Source organism: Sphaerodactylus townsendi, linkage group LG15 (genome assembly GCF_021028975.2).
Source record: "Sphaerodactylus townsendi isolate TG3544 linkage group LG15, MPM_Stown_v2.3, whole genome shotgun sequence".
Classification (NCBI taxonomy): Eukaryota; Metazoa; Chordata; class Lepidosauria; order Squamata; family Sphaerodactylidae; genus Sphaerodactylus; species Sphaerodactylus townsendi.
This window is the reverse complement of record NC_059439.1, coordinates 37,416,008-37,434,637: the sequence shown is the minus strand read 5'-3', so window position 1 is coordinate 37,434,637 and position 18,630 is coordinate 37,416,008. Positions and strand designations below refer to the sequence as shown.

Genomic DNA, 18,630 nt, shown 5'->3' with positions numbered 1-18,630 from the left:
ACCCAAGAGAAGGGGGAGACCCCCTTCATTCCCTACCCCCACCACACCGTTTGCCCTACGAGGTAGGTTTCTGCTTGTTACCTGTATCTCATAACAGGGCCAGGCAAAGTGCTGATTGCATGGCTAGCCAGGAACTCATCCAGCCCACTTGGGGGGCTGTGCCTCGGGGGGCACGGAACGGCTGCCCTCTTCCTCTTCAGGCTCTCCCTCCCAGCTCGCAGGGGGCCCCGCCGCAACGGGGTCCCGAACGCGTCGGTTCCGTGAAGCTTGTATGGGAACATGGCCTGTGCACGTTCACAAGGTGGAGGCAGAAGGGGAGAACATGGCGGCAGTGCGGGGGAGGCGGCGGCGGCGGGGGCAGGGCGACACCCCCTCCCCGAAATGACAACGATGTCACAGCTGCCTTTGTGTGCGTCCAGTGAAGTGGACGGTAACAACCATGCGTGTTTGTGCACACATCACATCTCATTTGTTGAGACACAAGGTGTCGGCGTGGGGGGGGGGGAAGAGCAGCCAGGCTGGGTGGGAGGGGGCTCAGGCTGTGGCACGGGCAAGCTATTTCTGGCGGTCTCGCAGGAGGTCCTCTCGAGGCCTTCCATCTTCTTTTAGATCTCTGCAGAGGGACACCCAAGATCCCCCCTGTTGTGATGGCTCTTTGGAAGAGCGCTCTGGGGTACCGCCGTGCCCAGAGACCCCGACCCAGGGGTGTAACGAGGCAAACTGGAGCCCTGGGCAAAACTTGAGTTGGATGCCCCCCTCCCCCATGGGCGGCCAATCCACCACAACCCAAAAATTCTTTTTGCACCAGGTCATTGGTGCCTGCAGGGGGTGCATTTTTAGACATATCGCCACCAAAATTTCAGCGTATCATCAGGAGACGGCCCTAATGATACTCCCCAGGTTTGGTGCAGTTTGGTTCAGGGAGGCCAAAGTTATGGACCCTCAAAGATGTAGCCCCCATCTCCGATTAGCTCCCATTGGAAACAATGGGGGATGGGGGCACCCCTTTAGGTGTCCATAACTTTGGACTCCCTGAACCAAACTGCACTAAACTTGGGGGGTAGCATAAGGACAGTCTCCAGATGATACGCTGAAATTTTGGTGCCGCTATCCTAAAAACTGCGCCCCCAGAAGGCCAAAAACGGAAAACCACTAAAAATACCCAAAAGCGAACCTTGCATTTTTGGTGCCCCCTACATGGTGATGCCCTGGGCAGATGCCCACCTTGCCCAATGGGCATTACGCCCCTGCCCTGACCCGCATTACAGAGGAAGACGTTTGCATGGATGGAAGTTACCAAGCTCGGTTTAAGAGGCTGGCTTTCACACGCAAAGTCTCGGTGGCTCTTGTTTGCCGGACCGACCTTTCCCACTATGCGCCACCGTGGTCACTTTGTTCAAGTCAGCGAGGGCTTCCACAAGTGCCAACCCACAAACGGGCAAGATAGACAGCTGCCCACAATGCCTACTTTCTCCGTTGTGGCTTCTGCCTTGTGGAACGGCCTGCCCAAGGTCAGGAATACAGGGCCCTCAGAACTAGGACAAAGAGGCTTAGAGACAGCTTCTACTCTAGAGCTGTGGCTATGCTAAACTCCGCTGCTTCATATTGATGTGTTTGGGGCTGTGTAGGGATGGGTGGAGGAAGGGGAAAGTGAAGCTGGGGTACGAGTCTGAAATGGTGTGCATCGAGGAATGCTGCTGTAAATTTCGTTGTGCGTGCACAATGACAATAAAATGCTTATGCTTATGCTTATGGAAAGATCCCAACTCTCCTGGCTTTCCATAAACCACGCAAAACCGAATGATTGAAGAGGGCTTTTCTGTCGCGCTCATAGGGTAGCATGGTACTAAAGGTCTAATGAGTTTAATTGGATAAATGATTGAGACGGCAGTCTGTGCTGCTGCATTTAGCTGAAGAGGAGTAGTAGTAGTTTAGATTTATATCCCCCTTTCTCTCCTGTAAGGAGACTCAAGGTGGCTTACAAGCTCCTTTCCCTTCCTCTCCCCACAACAGACACCTTGTGAGGCAGGTGGGGCTGAGAGAGTTCTGAGAGAACTGTGATGCATGCAACCTACCTGCCCCTTTTACTACTGCTTCCTGCAATAAACCTGGATGCTGTTTGTTTATTTTGTTCACTTATATCCGACTTTTCTCCCCAAAGAGCACCCAAAGCAGTATACATCTTTCTTTTCTTCTCTGTTTTATGTTCTCAACAAACATGTGGCATAGGTGTGGCCGACAGGGTGTGACCGACCCAAGGTCACCCAACAGGAATGTAGGAGTGTGGAAACACATCTGGTTCACCAGTTAAGTCTCTGCCATTCAGGTGGAGGAGTGGGGAATCAAACCCATTTCTCCGGATTAGAATCCGCCTGCCCTTAACCACTACACCACACGTAATGTACGTAGGAGTCTGGTATGTAATTTCTGTACCACTTAATGTATCATGTAAACACTTCTGCCATGCTTTAGTTCTTTCTGGTGGTTCCAGATTTATAAAACCCTAACACACTTGTTATGGATATCCCGTTTTGTTGATTGTATTGACCCCACTGTGTGTGAACCACCTGGAGTCCCTGTGAGAAAGGTAGACTAAAAAAACCATAAACAAACATTGCATCTAGCAGGCCTCCAAGAAGCTTCGAAAACTGGTCAACGTCTCCCAGCATTGACTCCCAAAGGAAAGGCAATGTGGTGGAGTGGTTAGAGTGTTTGACTAGGATCAGCCCCCTGTATTTTTCTCTCCCATTTGAACGGGGCCACTTGGCACACTACCTGTATTGCTTAATAAACCCTGTTCAAAGGAGAGCCATAATGCTCGCCAGGTGTAATGTTATGCCTTCTGCCTTGTTACATGGCAGATTTAATAAGCAAGAAAAGGCTAAAAGATTGTGCCCATGTAACGATGGCTCAGTTGAATCTCTGGCCCACCAATTACTACACTGTCTCAGATTCAAGGAAATCAGATCCAAGTATGTGAATCTTACTCCTTTACATTTACCAGATCTCCCCGATTTAATTAGATTACACTACTTGTTGGACAACCCTGATCCTTCTCTCTGTATGACAGTGGCAGACTTTCTCTTGGAAATTACTAAACGCCAGTAGACTTCCTTCGACCTAACATTTATTCCCTGTATTGTATGTTTTTAATCCGTTTTTTATTATTGTTGTACTGTTGTCTATGCCAATAAAGGCTTGCTATAGACTAGGATCAACACGCCTCAGGTTTGAATCCTTGCTCTGCCGTGGAAGTTTGCTGGGTGACTTTGGGTCGGTCACACCCTGTCAGCCACACCTATGCCACATGTTTGTTGAGAACATAAAACGGAGAAGAAAAGAAAGATGTATACTGCTTTGGGTTCTCTTTGGGGAGAAAAGTTGGATATAAGTGAACAAAATAAACAAACAGCATCCAGGTTTATTGCAGGAAGCAGTGGTAAAAGGGGCAGGCAGAGACCCTGGTTGGGTGTAAAGGCAGGATTAATATGTTTTAAATATATACATTGAAAAATCCCAGTGTAATGAGATTTTAATATTTTGCATGCATGTTTGAATAGGCTCAAGCTGGGTTTCTCTACTTTGTACCACACCAGAATAAAAAGCTGCAGCAAGAATGGGACTATCGCATCAATGTGAAAAAGGCAAACTCTATGCTGGGGATCATTAGGAAAGGAATTATGGCTACCAATCTTGATCCTCTTTGATCTGAGATTGCAAATGCCTTAACAGTCCAGGTGCTCGGGAGCAACAGCCGCAGAAGGCCATTGCTTTCACATCCTGCATGTGAGCTCCCAAAGGCACCTGGTGGGCCACTGCGAGTAGCAGAGAACTGGACTAGATGGACTCTGGTCTGATCCAGCTGGCTTGTTCTTATGTTCTTAATTTCCCACACAAGTAAAATCTTACAACAAAGACTGTTCTCATACACAGGACGAGAAATGGCTGATGTTCCGGCTGGATTCAGAAAAGGAAGAGGCCAGAGAGATCATACTGCAAATTTACGTTGGTTACTAGAGCATATGAGAGAATTTCAGAAGAAAATCCGCTAGTGTTTCATATATGACTGCAAAGCTTTTGACTGAGTGGATCACGAAAAGCTGCGGCTGGTTTTAAAACAAATGGGTGTGCCGCAGCGTTTGATTGTTTTGATGCATGGGCGAGAGTCTTCTCTTAGATTAGAATATGGAGAAACAGAATGGTTTCCAACTGGGGAAGGTATCAGACAAGAATGTATTTCACCTGTGGCTAAGAGCAGGTGCACTCTGATCTGGAGGAACCGGGTTTGATTCCCAGCTCTGCCGCTTGAGTTGTGGAGGCTTATCTGGGGAATTCAGATTAGCCTGTACACTCCCACACACGCCAGCTGGGTGACCTTGGGCTAGTCACAGCTTCTCGGAGCTCTCTGAGCCCCACCTACCTCACAGGGTGTTTGTTGTGAGGGGGGAAGAGATTGTCAGCCCCTTTGAGTCTCCTACAGGAGAGAAAGGGGGGATATAAATCCAAACTCTACTTCTTCTCCCTGTCTTTTCTGTCTGTATGTGTAACCTCAGCCTAGTCCATCACATCTGGAGGGCCATGAGTTTGACACCTGTGCTCCAGAGGCTTGGCGAACTGGATTCAAGATGATGAAGAACTCTCACCAATTATGTACACAAAAAACCTTAAACAAGGTGTTAAGGGCTCATAAAAATCAAACAAGGTCCCAGCCTGGTAGCCTCACTTCCTCCAACCTCATGAGTTCTGCAGCCTTCTACTTCTTTCCAGACTCCACCCCTTTCTGGGTCATCCCATTCTTAACATAAGGGTTACATATGCAGAACATATCCAGAGGTGGGATCCAGCAGGTTCTCACAGGTTCCCAAGAGTAGGTCACTAATTATTTGTGTGTGCCGAGAGGGGGTTACTTTCACTTCGGCGGATTTCCGCTTTCACTGGATTTTGGCTCTTTTGAAGTTACGCGGGTGCTCTCAGCAGCGCGCGCTATGGAACCTGGAAGCAGTTCAGTTGGTGAGGTGCACCGGCGCGCGCGCATGCTCCGCGCCTGGTGCATTCAAGCCTTCGCCTGGGCAAGGATCGGCGCAGCTGCCGCGCCCCTTGCCACAGCCCCGCCCAGGAATGCCCCACCCCTGGAATGCCTGGCCACGCCCCCGTCGTGCCCCGTCCAGCCCCATTGGCGCTACGCCACAGTTTGAATCCCACCACCATGGGAACCTGTTACTAAAATTTTTGGATCCCACCACTGAACATATCATAAGGAAAGCAGGATTACATTTAGATGAAGGTAGGGTGAAAACTGAGAGGAGAAACATTTAAAAAATTGGATACGCTGATGATACCTCATTACGGGCAGAAAACTTGAAACGCCTGCTGCTAAAAGTTGAACGAGAAAGTGCCAAAGCAGGACTCCATCAAGAAGACAAAAGTAATGGCTACTGGAGAATGACTCTGCCTTAGGGTGGACGATGAGGAAATTGAGAGGGTTGAAGATTTTCTATTTATTGGCTCCATCATCAACCAAAAGGGAGAATAATGAAGCCAAGAAATCAGAAGCAGATGGAGACCAGGAAGTTTATTCTCGCCGTAGTATTCCCTATTATTACATCTGGGCGAGAAAGCGGGAGAATGAAGGACGATGACAGGAAGTAGGTAAATTCTTTTGAAATGTGGAGTCGGAAGAGAATGTTACAGATGCTGTAGACCGCCAGCAAACAAACAAACAGGTTCTACATCAAATCAAGCCTGAACTGTCCCTAAAAGCTGAAATTTGTAAACCGAGGCTGTCGTACTTCGGCCATCTAATGAGAAGATGAGGGTCGCTGGAAAAGACAATAATACTAGGAAAAGTTGAAGGCAGTTAAGAAAAGAGGGAAACCCAGCATGAGATGGATTCAGTGGTGGGATTCAGGAGGTTCGCACCACTTCAGTTGTTAAAATGCCTCTTGTATACAAACCAATTGTTCAATTATTTAAATCCCACCCCGGAACTGGTTGTTACGTTATCTGAATTCCACCACTGGATGGATTGGTTCTATAAGGGACCACACATTCCGCACATACAGAACAATGCACTTTCAATCCGCTTTCACAATTGTTTGCAAGTGGGTTTTGCTGTTCCGCACAGTAAAATCCAGCTGCAAAGAGCATTGAAAGTGGATTGGAAGTGCATTATTCTGCATGTGCGGAAGGCCCTCAGTTTGCAAGACCAGAGCAAAGCTGTTAACGAGAGGATGTTTTGGAAGACACCGATTCGCAGAGTGACCTTGAGTCAGAAGGAACTTGACGGCACTTATACACCCAGAATAAAAACGCCATTAGGACGTAAAATGTGCTTGTGGGGCCACAAGGCTACAGTTTGTATCTGTTGCATCACAGTAACAGGAAAGAATTGCTTTGGCTGTGCTACCAGGCCGTTCTTCCCGTCATTCTGCAGAGAAGATTGCAGGCTGATGGGGTGAGCAGACGGCCCTCGGAGAGTTTGTGGTCTCTTGGGGGTGTGGGAAGTCAGGACCAACTTGTGGCAACTTGAAGGCTTTCCAAGGCAAGAGAATTCGGAGATGGTTTTTCATTGCCTGCCTCTGGGCCGGATGAACGTAGGACAGAAAGAAGTGTCGTAAAGGAAGGCACCACAGCGGGATCCAAAATTTTTAGTAACAGGTTCCCATGGTGGTGGGATTCAAACAGTGGCGTAGCGCCAATGGGGCTGGGCGGGGCACGACGGGGGCGTGGCTGGGCATTCTGGGGGCGGGGCATTAATAATTTCTCTGTTACTGTAAAATACTCTTACTGTAAAAAAAAAAGTTCCTAATTTCCAGCTGGTATCTTTCTGTCCATAATTTAAACTCATCATAGCAAGTCCTATCGTCTACTGCCAACAGAAACAACTACTTCTCCTCTCATTGACTGCCTGTCAAATACTTCATACTTTCAAATACTTAATTTTGTTTCTAGAACTCAAAAGAAGGATACTTGCCTTAAACAAGGAACTTGACCATATTTCTAAAACATGTTTTTACAACAGCCCAACAGGGAGAATCATCCTGTTTTCTACCTTCGCTAACCAGCCACATAGGAAACAACAGGACTTTATGATTTTTCGACCTAATGGAATTTCTAACGGAAAAGCAGGCCCAATTAGTAACCCCCTCTCGGCACACACAAATAATGAGTAACCCACTCTTGGGAACTGGTGAGAACCTGCTGGATCCTACCTCTGACCACAGCAGCCTTAGGCATGAGAGTTTAGGGCAGGCAGGCCTGGCCCCAATCCACGGTTACTACATTCTTGGGCGCTCCCATTTATCCCAATGAGGTTTTCACAGGTGATTGTGCGCACCTGCGCAGACAGGGTATCAGACTGTCTGTCTTAGCCTCCCCCTGCAGTGTTTTGGCCCAAATGTCTTTGCTTCCTTTTGAGTCCGCTGGGCTGTTCTGAACAGAATCGAAGCACACACAAAAAAGGGGGGGATCTTTAAAGTTTTTCTCAAGTATATTAGAGGTGGAAGGAGAAACACATGAAGAGGCCTTGACCAGCTGACCTGAGGGAGGTGAATTGCCCTTAGCAACTTGATCTTTTGTGCATAGAGGGCCCCTGCATAGAGGTTTTTCCAGGATGTGGCCGGCCGTGCAACAGCTACTGAGAGAGGATGTAGCTCTTTCAGATCTCTTTCCCCTTCATGTCTTATTCACCCTTCCGAAAGAGCAACGTGGAGCTCAACCTGCTGCAGCCCAGCGAACACAAAACCAGGCCACAGGAAGGCGGAATTTTGATAAGCCCCTGAGCCGTCAGAAGGCCGCCGCGCCACACCCAAACCCTCCCAGGATAAAAGAAGAACTTGTGCCTGGAGGGATTCTGCAAACGCCCCGACAACTCTAAAATGTGTTTCTCAGCGATGGAAGGGAAGGAGCTGTAAGCCAGGGGAAGGAAGAGTGAGGGATGCCGTGAAACCAGAGGTGGGATCCAGCAGGTTCTCACCAGTTCCCGAGAGTGGGTTACTAATTATTTGTGTGTGCCGAGAGGGGGTTACTCATTGGGTCCGCTTTTCCGTCTCCACGCCCTCGCCTCCCCGCCTTTGAACGTGGAGGTTCCATATAGCAATTGCGACTAATAATGCAACTCCCTGAACTGGGTTAATCCCTTCCAGGTACTGCAATTCATGGATTCTCAGTCTTTCGTACCTTTTATCTCACCAGTCTCTATCAAAGAACCTGTGTGTTTGGACCATTGCTGTGTGCAGATTTGGGAGTTGGGGCATTTTCTATAATGTGATGATGATTTAGAAATGACCTGGTGCAAAAAAATGTTTGGGGTCGTGGTGGGCTGGCTGCTCATGGGGGGAGGGACATCCAACTCAGGTTTTGCCCAGGGCTCAGGTTTGCCTAGGTATGCCTCTGCCCCCCTTGGCTGAGGGGGGGCTGGCGAGGGAACCTGCTACTAAAATTTTTGGATCCCACCACTGCGTGAAACCCCTTTCCAGGTCAGATTCCAAAAAATATGGGGGAAGGCACAGATGGCTATCTCTCTGGTGCTGTTGACCAATTCACTAATAAAGCCACAATTGCAAGAGAAATATAAACGGACCCCCAGTGGAGTTGAAAGAGCTTTACCCCCACCACCCTCCGTGCTGAGCTTTCCACTTCCAGATTAAACAGCTCCTCCGCACGTGCTCCCAAAGGATGCAGAGATCTGGTTGCCCTGTTGACCTCCTTTGGAAGATGCAAAACAGACGGTGGGCCTTAAACCGGAGGGGCGTTCTCAGCCGGTTCTGATTCTTCCTTCTTCCTAAAATTGGACCCTCTGTGAGGACCTGAGACTCAGAAGAACAGGAAGCCGGCGGCTCTTCTGGGTGTAGAGAGCCTGAATGGTTAAGAGAGAATGGCGCACGGCCTTGTGTGGCAGCAACATACAACGTGCTGGAGGGCAGCAGGATTTGATTTCCAGAGCTGTAGCTCTCCAAATGAAGAGCCGGTCCCATTCATTCTCACATTGGACCCTGACTGCCAGTGGCGTACCGCCCAGGGGGACATATGGGTCAAATGTCCCTGGGCTGCGACCATTTAGTCACGCGGGGGGCGGAAAATTGCCCCGCACACTCCTCCTCCTTTAAGGTGACTTTGGGATGTCTTGGTGCTAAAAAATGTTGTTCGGTCATGGAGGGGGAGGGCGGCCACCCATATGGGGGTTGGGTGGGGGCAGAAAACTCAGATTTTGCACCAGGCTACATTTTTTTCTAGATACACTTCTACTAGCTGCTGTCTGGAAGTGGCTTGAGTTGACCCCAGCAGGTGCACTCTAATCTGGAGAACTGGGTTTGATTCCCCGCTTTGCCACTTGAGCTGTGGTGAACCAGATTAGCTTGTGCACTCCAAAACATGTCAGCTGGGTGACTTTGGGCTAGTCACAGTTCTTTGGAGCTCTCTCAGCCCCACCCACCTCACAGGGTGTTCATTGTGGGGGGAGGAGGGAAAGGGGATTGTAAGCCCTTTCGAGTCTCCTTACAGGAGACAAAGGTGGGGTATAAATCCAAACTCCTCCTTCTTCCTCTTCCTCTTTGCTTTCGAGATCTGGCAAGATCAGCTATAGCATGTTGCCTTCCTTCCCCCAAGGTGGCTTTGGTGTTTGAGCCCATGGGTGAAGCGCTTTCAATTTGCTTCCAACTCATAGCAATCCTACGAATCAATGTCCTCCCAAAAGTCCTATCCTTAACAGACTTTCTCGGGTCTTGCAAACTGAGGTCCGTGGCTTCCGTTATAGAGTCAATCCATCGAGGTGCCTTACAGGTTCTAAAATCACAACATACCGGTAGAACACACACCAGAACAAATCAAAACATAAAACCAGCAAACAAAACCCAGGAGGAAAACTCTAGCTCAGTGATGGCAAATGAGACCGAGTGCCCAAATTGCAACCCAAACCCCACTTATTTATCGCAAAGTGCCAACCTGGCAATTTAATCTGAAAACTGAGGTTTTAGTTTAGAAAAAGCCAGTTGGCTCCCTCTTCCTCTGCCCCACCCACTTGAGCAGGGGCCAGCCTGCTCTAGCCTCCAGCAAGTCCCGCGCACACCGCTCTGTGCCTCTCTAGCATCTCTGCCTCCTCTGCCCCCCCCCCCCCGGGCAGCAACCACCTGGAGCACAGGCGCCAGGCCCACCAGCTGAGATCTCCCTGCTCTCCATGGTGCACGCACGTCGAGCTCAGTGGCCTAGGCCAGCTTAGGTGTGTGGGGTGTGTGTGTATGATTTTCCGCCCCCAACATGACGAACTCTGTGTGCGCGTGCCCACAGAGAGGGCTCCGAGTGCCACCTCTGGCACCCGTGCCACAGGTTCGCCATCACTGCTCTAGCTCATTGCCAAGTAAGAGTCCAAGAACACAGGAGAGGTTTAGCCAGACAACAGTGATGGCGCTAGGCAGGTTTCCCTCGGGAGGGACAGTCAGAGTCAGGGCATCACCACCAAAAAGGCCCTGTTGCGGGTAGCCAGCTGCCTAACCTCAGAAGACAGGGCCCCTGGGACAGGGACCTCCCAGAGTGAATGAAACTCTAGGGCTGGTTCACACAGAGGTCTCTCTACCGACACTTTGACCCCTAGCTGATCAAGGGCTTATTCTGAAGAGACACAGCCATTATCTGCTAATCCATAGACACAAAAAATAATCTTAGGAGATTATTGGTATCAGGAAATGATTTGGCATTTATGTTGATTGGAGGCTCATCTTCCCCGAGAGGGCCCGGGGACTTGGCAACGACTCCTGCCACGCCTGGCCCCCCAAACCCAGAATGCCCCCTGATGGTCAAAAGACCTATTTTATGACCTGGGGTGTTTGCTGTCTCCCCACCCTGAGCCCTCCACACAACCCTATTGGGCACTTGGTCCATTCCTACTCTACACCACAGCATACAGGCACAAATGAAGAACTCCATTTTCCTCCGAGAGACTTTCATGGCGGAATCACTGGGGTGCTTTTAGTGTGGTTTCGGGCTGTATGTACGTGTTCTAGCAGCATTCTCTCCTGACGTTTAGCCTGCCATCTGTGGCTGGCATCTTCATTTATCCAGATCCTCTGGAGATGCCCAGCCACGAATTAGTAGCATCGAAACTTCAGGAAAAGCTTCTAGAATTGCGCCGCCATACAGGCTTCAAACCACACAGCACTCCACTTACTCCATTTCCAAGAAGAGAAGGACATGTTGATTGACAACTCTACAGTCAATGGCTAGTGAGCCTTGCTAACTGAATAAGCTCAGGTAGGGCAAGTGAAACGAAAACCCTGGGGAAAAGATGGAGAACGACAGCCAGGCTGAAAGATGCGCCTTTTGCCCCCCAGAAACCGTTCCCTCTGTGGTTTCAGGTAGCCTCTGCACCCATATTCTTGGAGCTTCTTGGTCCACTACGAGGGCTAGAAACTTGAAACTAAAAGGAGACTCCTCACTCGGTTCTCAGCAACAGCACCTGCCCCCCTGCTGCCCCTCGGACTCGCCAGTGCTCCAGCAGACCCTCGTTACCTGTACACCATGCCCGTCCGGCCGCTTTCCAGCTCCTCCAGAGCAATCCCAGCTTCCAACAGGTAGCTCTCCAGCCGCCGCCTCTCCAGGAGCCGTCTCGCTGCCTCCAGCACCTGGGCAGGGGTCAGGGTCGGCCCCTCTCTCCCCGACGAGCCCCCCTGGGAGACTTGGCTCCTCCGGCGGACGCTCTCCCCTCTCACCAGCTTGTTCTTCTTGGGCAGCCCGTACAGCTCGTCCACGCTGTATTTGCCCGCTGGCCCTCCGGCACCCCCTCGGCCCGGAGGGGCAGGGCCGCCCCGGGAAGAGCTGGCAAACATGATGCCCGCCGGGGGGTTCGCCGAGGGCCCAGCAGAGATGCCCGCAGCACCTACCACCGCATAGCCGAGGACAGAAGCTTAGCCGCAGCCACTGCGCTTAATGCCTGGAGATTCCCTTCTCATTCCCCTTCCTCCCCCCGCCTGCCGGGGAGAGAACATGTGGGGGATTTACTGGGCTGGCAGCTGGTGAAGCATGGCCTCTAGGTCGGCCTTCGCCCGGACCCTCTTCCTTGCCTTATGTCTCTGCGGCCGACAGGGCCGGCCTTCTCTCCTTCTGCTCGAGCTGGCAACCTATCCCCTGGAAGGCGGTTTCAGGAGGTAGCTTCGTTAGTTTCTCGGCGGAACGGCTAGATTTGAGTCCGGTAGCATCTCGGAGACAAGATTTTCAGGACATGAGCGTTCGAGTGTCAAAACCCCCTAAGCCAAGAAAGCCAACGCGATTCTGGGCTGTATCAACAGTGGCGTCTAGATCAAGGGAGGTAATTGTACCTCTCTAATTCTGCGTTGGTTAGACCTCACCTGGAATATCGTGTACAGTTCTGGGCACCGCAATTCAAGAAGGATATTGACAAGCTGGAACGGGTCCAGAGGAGGGCGACCAAAATGGTCAAAGGTCTGGAATCCCTGCCCTACGAGGAGAGACTCAGGGAGCTGGGGATGTTTAGTTTGGTGAAGAGAAGGTTAAGAGGTGACATGATAGCCCTGTTTAGATATCTGAAGGGATGTCATGTTGGTGAGGGAGCAAGCTTGTTTTCTGCTGCTCTAGAGACTAGGACCAGGAGTAATGGGTTCAAGGGGAAGGAAAAGAGATTCCACCTAAACATCAGGAAAAACTTCCTGACGGTCAGGGCTGTTCGACAGTGGAATGCACTACCTTGGAGAGTGGTGGAGTCTTCTTCTTTGGAGGTTTTTAAAGAAAGGCTGGGTGGCCATCTGTCGGGAGTACTTTGATTGTGTGTTCCTGCATCGCGGGGGGTTGGACTGGATGGCCCTTGGGGGTCTCCTCCATGATTCTAAGCCAGCCATGTTCTACCTGCCCTTAAGGTAATTTCAAAGGGGAGCCGGGTTGGTCTGGAACAAAACAGCCATATTCAAGCACAGTAGCACTCTAGAGACCTGCAAGGTTTTCAGAGAACAAACTTGTGAAGTGACAAAGCTCCATGCTGGTTATTTTCCAGAGACACCAAAAACAGCAGAGTTCTGACTCCCAAAAGACACCTTGTCGGACTCTTCCCCTTCTTTATATAGGATATGGTTTGGGGCTTGGGGTGTTTAGGACCAAAATCAGAGGAAACGGGAACGTACAAACAGTGACAAAGACCAGAGGAAACCCTTATGGCCCTGTGTCTTAAGTACCAACCCACGTCTTAAGTACCAGCTGGTGTGGTGGTTAAGAGCAGGTGGATTCTAATCTGGAGAACTGGGTTTGATTCCCCGCTCCTCCACCTGAGTGGCGGAGGCTTATCTGGTGAATTATGTAGCACAGGATAAGGCAGTGATGGCGAACCTTTGGCACTCCAGATGTTATGGACTACAATTCCCATCAGCCCCTGCCAGCACAGCCAATTGACCATGCTGGTAGGGGCTGATGGGAATTGTAGTCCATAACATCTGGAGTGCCAAAGGTTCGCCACCACGGGGATAAGGAATGAACACCCCATTTATATTCATGCCCTCATTTTACACCGAGGAGTGCCTGGGGCTCAGAATTTGCTTTGTCGAAAGTCCTATGTTCAAGCTGCCACCATCTCCAGTTAAAAGACCAGGGTGGTGATCAGGAAAATGTTAGGAGAATCCGGAGACGTGCTGCCTGTTCAAAACAGACCAGATGTACCCTGGCAGACCACGGGTCTGACTTGGTATGAAGCAGTTTCACGTATTCATAAAATCATGGGCTAAGAAGAGCCCTGCTGGGTCAGGCTGGTGGTTCATAAGAACATAAGAAAGAGCCTGCTGGATCAGACTAGAGTCCATCTAGTCCAGCACTCTGCTACTCGCAGTGGCCCACCAGGTGCCTTTGGGAGCTCACCTGCAGGAGGTGAAAGCAAGGGCCTTAAGAACATACGAAAGAGCCTGCTGGATCAGACCAGAGTCCATCTAGTCCAGCACTCTGCTACTCGCAGTGGCCCACCAGGTGCCTTTGAGAGCTCACAGGCAGGATGTGAAAGCAATGGCCTTCTGCTGCTGCTGCTGCTCCCGAGCACCTGGTCTGCTAAGGCATTTGCAATCTGAGATCAAGGAGGATCAAGATTGGGAGCCAAAGATCGACTTCTCCTCCATAAACCTGTCCAAGCCCTTTTTAAAGCTATCCAGGTGAGTGGCCATCACCACCTCCTGTGGCAGCATATTCCAAACACCATTGTGTGAAGAAATGTTTCCTTTTATTTGTCCTAATTCTTTCCCCCAGTATTTTCAATGGATGCCCCCTGGTTTTAGTATTGTGAGAAAGAGAGAAAAATTTCTCTCTGTCAACATTGTCATAGAATCATAGAGTTGGAAGTGATCGCAAGGGCCGGCAAGTCCATCAAGGGAAAGGAGATTGTAAGCTCCCAGGACAGAAAGGGGAGATAGAAATCCAAATCTTCTCCTCCTTCTCTGTGATGCCCTTTTTGAGATATGGAGACCAAAACAACGTACAGTTCTCCATACGAGAACTCCCCACAGATCTATGTAGGGGCAATACAATTCAAGCCTATATTCAGATTACAAAATGGTTCAAGGGAAAACCAATTCAAGCCATCTGGTGGGAAAGAAGACAATGGCGGGACAGCCCTACTGCCCTTCTCCCAGAAGAGAGACCCCCCCCCCCTCATCCTTAAGAGCTTTTTAAACACAGGAGAGTTCACCCTGCCTTAGAATGCTGGGGAGTGGAGCGCAATGGTTAGAGGCCGCCGCAGCATACATTCCAAATCCTTGGCCGGCCGTCTGATTCCGTTCCCATTTAGAGCATTATAGGAATTAAAGCTCAGGAACTGTGCAAAATTTAAAGCTTCTCAACGCACCCGAAGCATCCGAGCGGCCGGCCTAACACCACCTGGTCAGCTTGGGAGATTAGCAGGGGTTTGGGGTGGGGTGGGGGCGAGAGATGGCCGCGGGGTGGGGGGAGGGCGGAGGGAGGCGGGGAAGAGACGGGCACGGATGAGTGTGTTTCACAGTATGGTTAGAAGGGCAAACGTCTCCCTCCCAGCGAACAGTCATAGGACCAGAGAGTCCTAGACCTCACAGGGTGTTTGTGGGGGGGGGGGGGGGGGGGGGGGGGGGGGAAAGGAGATTATAGGCCAGTGATGGTGAACCTTTTCGAGGCCGAGTGCCCAAACTGCAACCCAAAACCCACTTATTTATCGCAAAGTGCCAACATGGCAATTGAACCTGAAGACTGAGGTTTTAGTTTAGAAAAAACTGTTGGCTCAGAGGCACACGTTACTTAGGAGTAAGCTTAGTGAAGCAACCGTGAAATGCTTCAAACTGGGTGAATCACGATCCTAGGAGGGTTTACTCAGAAGCAAGCCCCATTGCCAGCAACAGAGCTTACTCCCACGTAAAGGATCGTGCCCAAGCCAGCCTAGATGTGTGTGTGTGTGTGTGTGGGGGGGTGATTTTCCACCCCCCTCCCACATGATGAACTCTGTGCGCGAGTGCCCACAGAGAGGGCTCTGAGTGCCACCTCTGGCACCCGTGCCATAGGTTCGCCACCACTGTTATAGGCCCCTTTGAGTCTCCTTACGGGAGAGAAAGGGGGAGATATAAATCCAAACTCCTCCTCCTCCTCCTGTAAAGGAGTCTGAAAGCAGCTTACGAACCCCTTCCCTCCCTCTCCCCACAACATACTTGTGAGGTAGGTGCGGCTGAGAGAGTTCCGAGAGAATGGCGACTGGCCCAAGGTCACCCAGCAGCCTTTGTGTGGAGGAGTGGGGACGCAAATCCAGTTCACCGGATTAGAGTCCACTGCTCATCTGGAGGAACGGGAGAATCCGACCCAGTTCTCCAGATTTCGAGTCCACCTGCTCTTCGCCACGACTCCCTGCTGTCTGAGCACGCAAGACTAAGCTTGATGAACCGAGAGCCGGACTAGGCCGTAGTGACCTGGATGTACCGAGAGACTGATTTGGTTTAGGTGTGGTTGTGGCTAGAAAACACAGCATCTTTTGCTACATGACCACTGCAGCCAAAATCAAAATTGCTAAAAACTGGAAAAGCATACGATCACTAACAATTGAGGACTGGCTGATGACATTGTCAGAATACATGCAGTTAGACAAGCTCTCAGTCATTGTAAAGGACCTACAATGGAGTAAATTTCAGAATACTTGGAAAGCATATTTAATGTTTTTGGAAAAGAAACGTATAAATTCGACAGGAAGTAAATTTGTGCTAATGGAAAATTTATATATATATATGAAAATTAAATATAAACAGGTATATTTGAGGTTCTATTAAGAATATTATTAGAGGAGTATTACTTATGTTAAGAATGTTACTTGTTTAATATATGATTGGTGTTTTTTTTAACTCTCCAGATTCAGCTATCTCGATGGGGATGTTCGATACTTGACTACTATATTATTTGGAAAGGGAAACTTTAGAAAGAATTAATTTTATTTTAAACATTATTAAACCAAATTGAATAATGTAGATATGTTAGTGAATTGGTTAAATGGTATATGAAAGGTTTATTTCACTGACATTTGTGTATTGTTTCTTACTGTGTAATATACAATAAATCATTGAATAAAGGGGGAAAAAAAAGGAAACACAGGATCGGCTGGGGAAAGCTCCGGATGCTGCAAAGAACCCAGGCAGGCGACTTAATTGAGGGCTAAATCAAAGGCACACCCGAGAGAAAATGGAAAGGTAGGGGCTGGACCCCCCACCCCCACCCCAGAGCATAAGGCATGACGGTGGAGACAGGCTCTGGGATTGGCGACAATGGCTTCATCTTCCTCTTCCTCCCCCAACTTCCTGCTGCTTCCTACCTGCTCGTTCTGGAGGATTAAACAAAGATAATCCCCATCAGACATTAAAGCCCAGCAAGGAGGACAGCTGCTCTGCCTTTTAGCAGGAGCCGCTGGGCAGCTGGCTTGCCTGTGGGACCTCTGCTACCCTCCTGCCATCCATGCAGATGCTGGCACGAGAGAGGCCTCCCCCTGGGGGGGGGGGGTGAACCAATGGGGGGTGCCCAGGCAGCCGGCCTGGCGGGGCGGGCAGCCATTTGCTCCTGCCCTTGGCAGATCAGCGCAGGCAAAGATCTCGAACCGTGGTACTCGGGCAGAGGTTTTTTCCCACATTACCTACAACCTGATCCCTTTCCTGGAGTCAGCGGGGATTGAACTCAGCCAACTAAGCAGATGTTCGGCCGCTGAGTGACAGCCCCTCCCCAGGGCGTTCACTGCCCCCCTGGGCTGCAGCTGCCACTCAGTCACTCGAGAGGAAGGGGGGGGAGACGTGGGTATGGACGCCATCGACCTCCTTCGTATGTTTTCGTCTGCTCTCGGCAACATGTAGCTGGCTGCAGAAGAAGAAGAAGATTTGGATTTATATCCCCCCTTTCTCTCCTGTAAGGAGACTCAAATGGGGCTGACGAACTCCTTTCCCTTCCCCACCCCCCACAACAAACACCCTGTGAGATATGTGGGGCTGAGAGAGCTCTGAAGTGTTGGAAGAAAGGGACTTACGCTGTTTCCTGCCTCATCCTACAGAGGGGGTTTTTTAACTAGCGAGCTAGTGGCTAGATAGGGACTTAGGAATTTGTCACCTTTACTCTATCATGCTGACTCTATCCCTTTGATGTAGACTGATACTCTTAGGGACTTCCTCCCTTGCTTCCGCCTTCTTCTCAGAACCTCTCCATCTTACCTTCACCATGCCTAGGGAGAGGATGTGTCTCCTATGCATCCGCCTCCATCCAGCTAGATTAGAATAGATAGCGAACCTACCTCTCCACCTTTCTATCCAGAATGGAGCTCACTAATAAATACTCTTTTCATTAGATTAGAAACTACAAACGACTCTGATTTTCTTTTGTGTCTGAAGTTCTCTCTAGCAAGCTCAGCCACGCGTGTGTGCCCAAGTAAGCTTCCCTGTGTTCAGCCTCTGTGCCGCCCTGCTACTTTTGCAAGGGAAACACACGCACCAGGTGTGGCTCTCCCCAACATGAAGAACTGTGACTAGCCCAAGGTCACCCAGCTGGCGTGTGTTGGAGTGCACAAGCTAATCTGGTTCGCTGGATAAGCCTCCACAGCTCAAGCGGCAGAGCGGGGAATCAAACCCGGTTCTCCAGTTTAGAGTGCACCTGCTCTTAACCACGATGCCACGCTGGATCTGTCATTGTGCACTCTGCTTCCCCCAAGAGAATCCAGCCCAGGATTCTTGGCTCAGTGGTTCAGCACCTACTTGGCATGCAGAAGAGACCTTGGCTCAGTGGTTCAGCACCTACTTGGCATGCAGAAGCTCCCGGGTTCAATTCCCAGCAGCATCCCCAGCGAAAAGGACCAGGGAGCGGGTGATGGGAAAGACCCCTCCAGCCAGAGACCTGGGAGAGCGGCTGTCAGTCGGAGTGGACGGAACTGACTTTGATGCGCCGATGGTCTGACAATGCAGCAGCCACCAGGAAACCTGGACGAACAGGACAGTTACTAAATCACAGAATCCTAGAGTTGGAAGAGACCCCCGAGGGCCATCCAGTCCAACCCCCTAGCATAAAGGAATACTCAATCAAAGCACCCTTGACAGATGGCCATCCTGCCTCTGTTAAAAAAGGAGACTCCATCACACTCCACTGTTGAACAGCCCTGACTGTCAGGAAGTTTTTCCT

The 18,630-nt window shown here is 50.3% G+C and overlaps 1 protein-coding gene across 3 annotated transcripts in view; it reads right to left on the bottom strand.

Moving 5' to 3' along the window:
• Positions 1–11,923, bottom strand: part of KCNAB3 (potassium voltage-gated channel subfamily A regulatory beta subunit 3) — a 47,578-nt gene extending 35,655 nt beyond the window's left edge. The window contains exon 1 of one of the 3 annotated variants that reach the window (XM_048517437.1): positions 11,503–11,923. In XM_048517437.1, the coding sequence (XP_048373394.1) occupies positions 11,503–11,819 (317 nt within the window). In that variant the 5' untranslated portion in view covers positions 11,820–11,923. Of the gene's footprint in view, positions 1–81; positions 320–11,502 lie in introns of those variants that run through there. The other 2 variants (XM_048517438.1, XM_048517440.1) reach the window with 2 other exon arrangements.
• Positions 11,924–18,630: the final 6,707 nt, after the last annotated feature.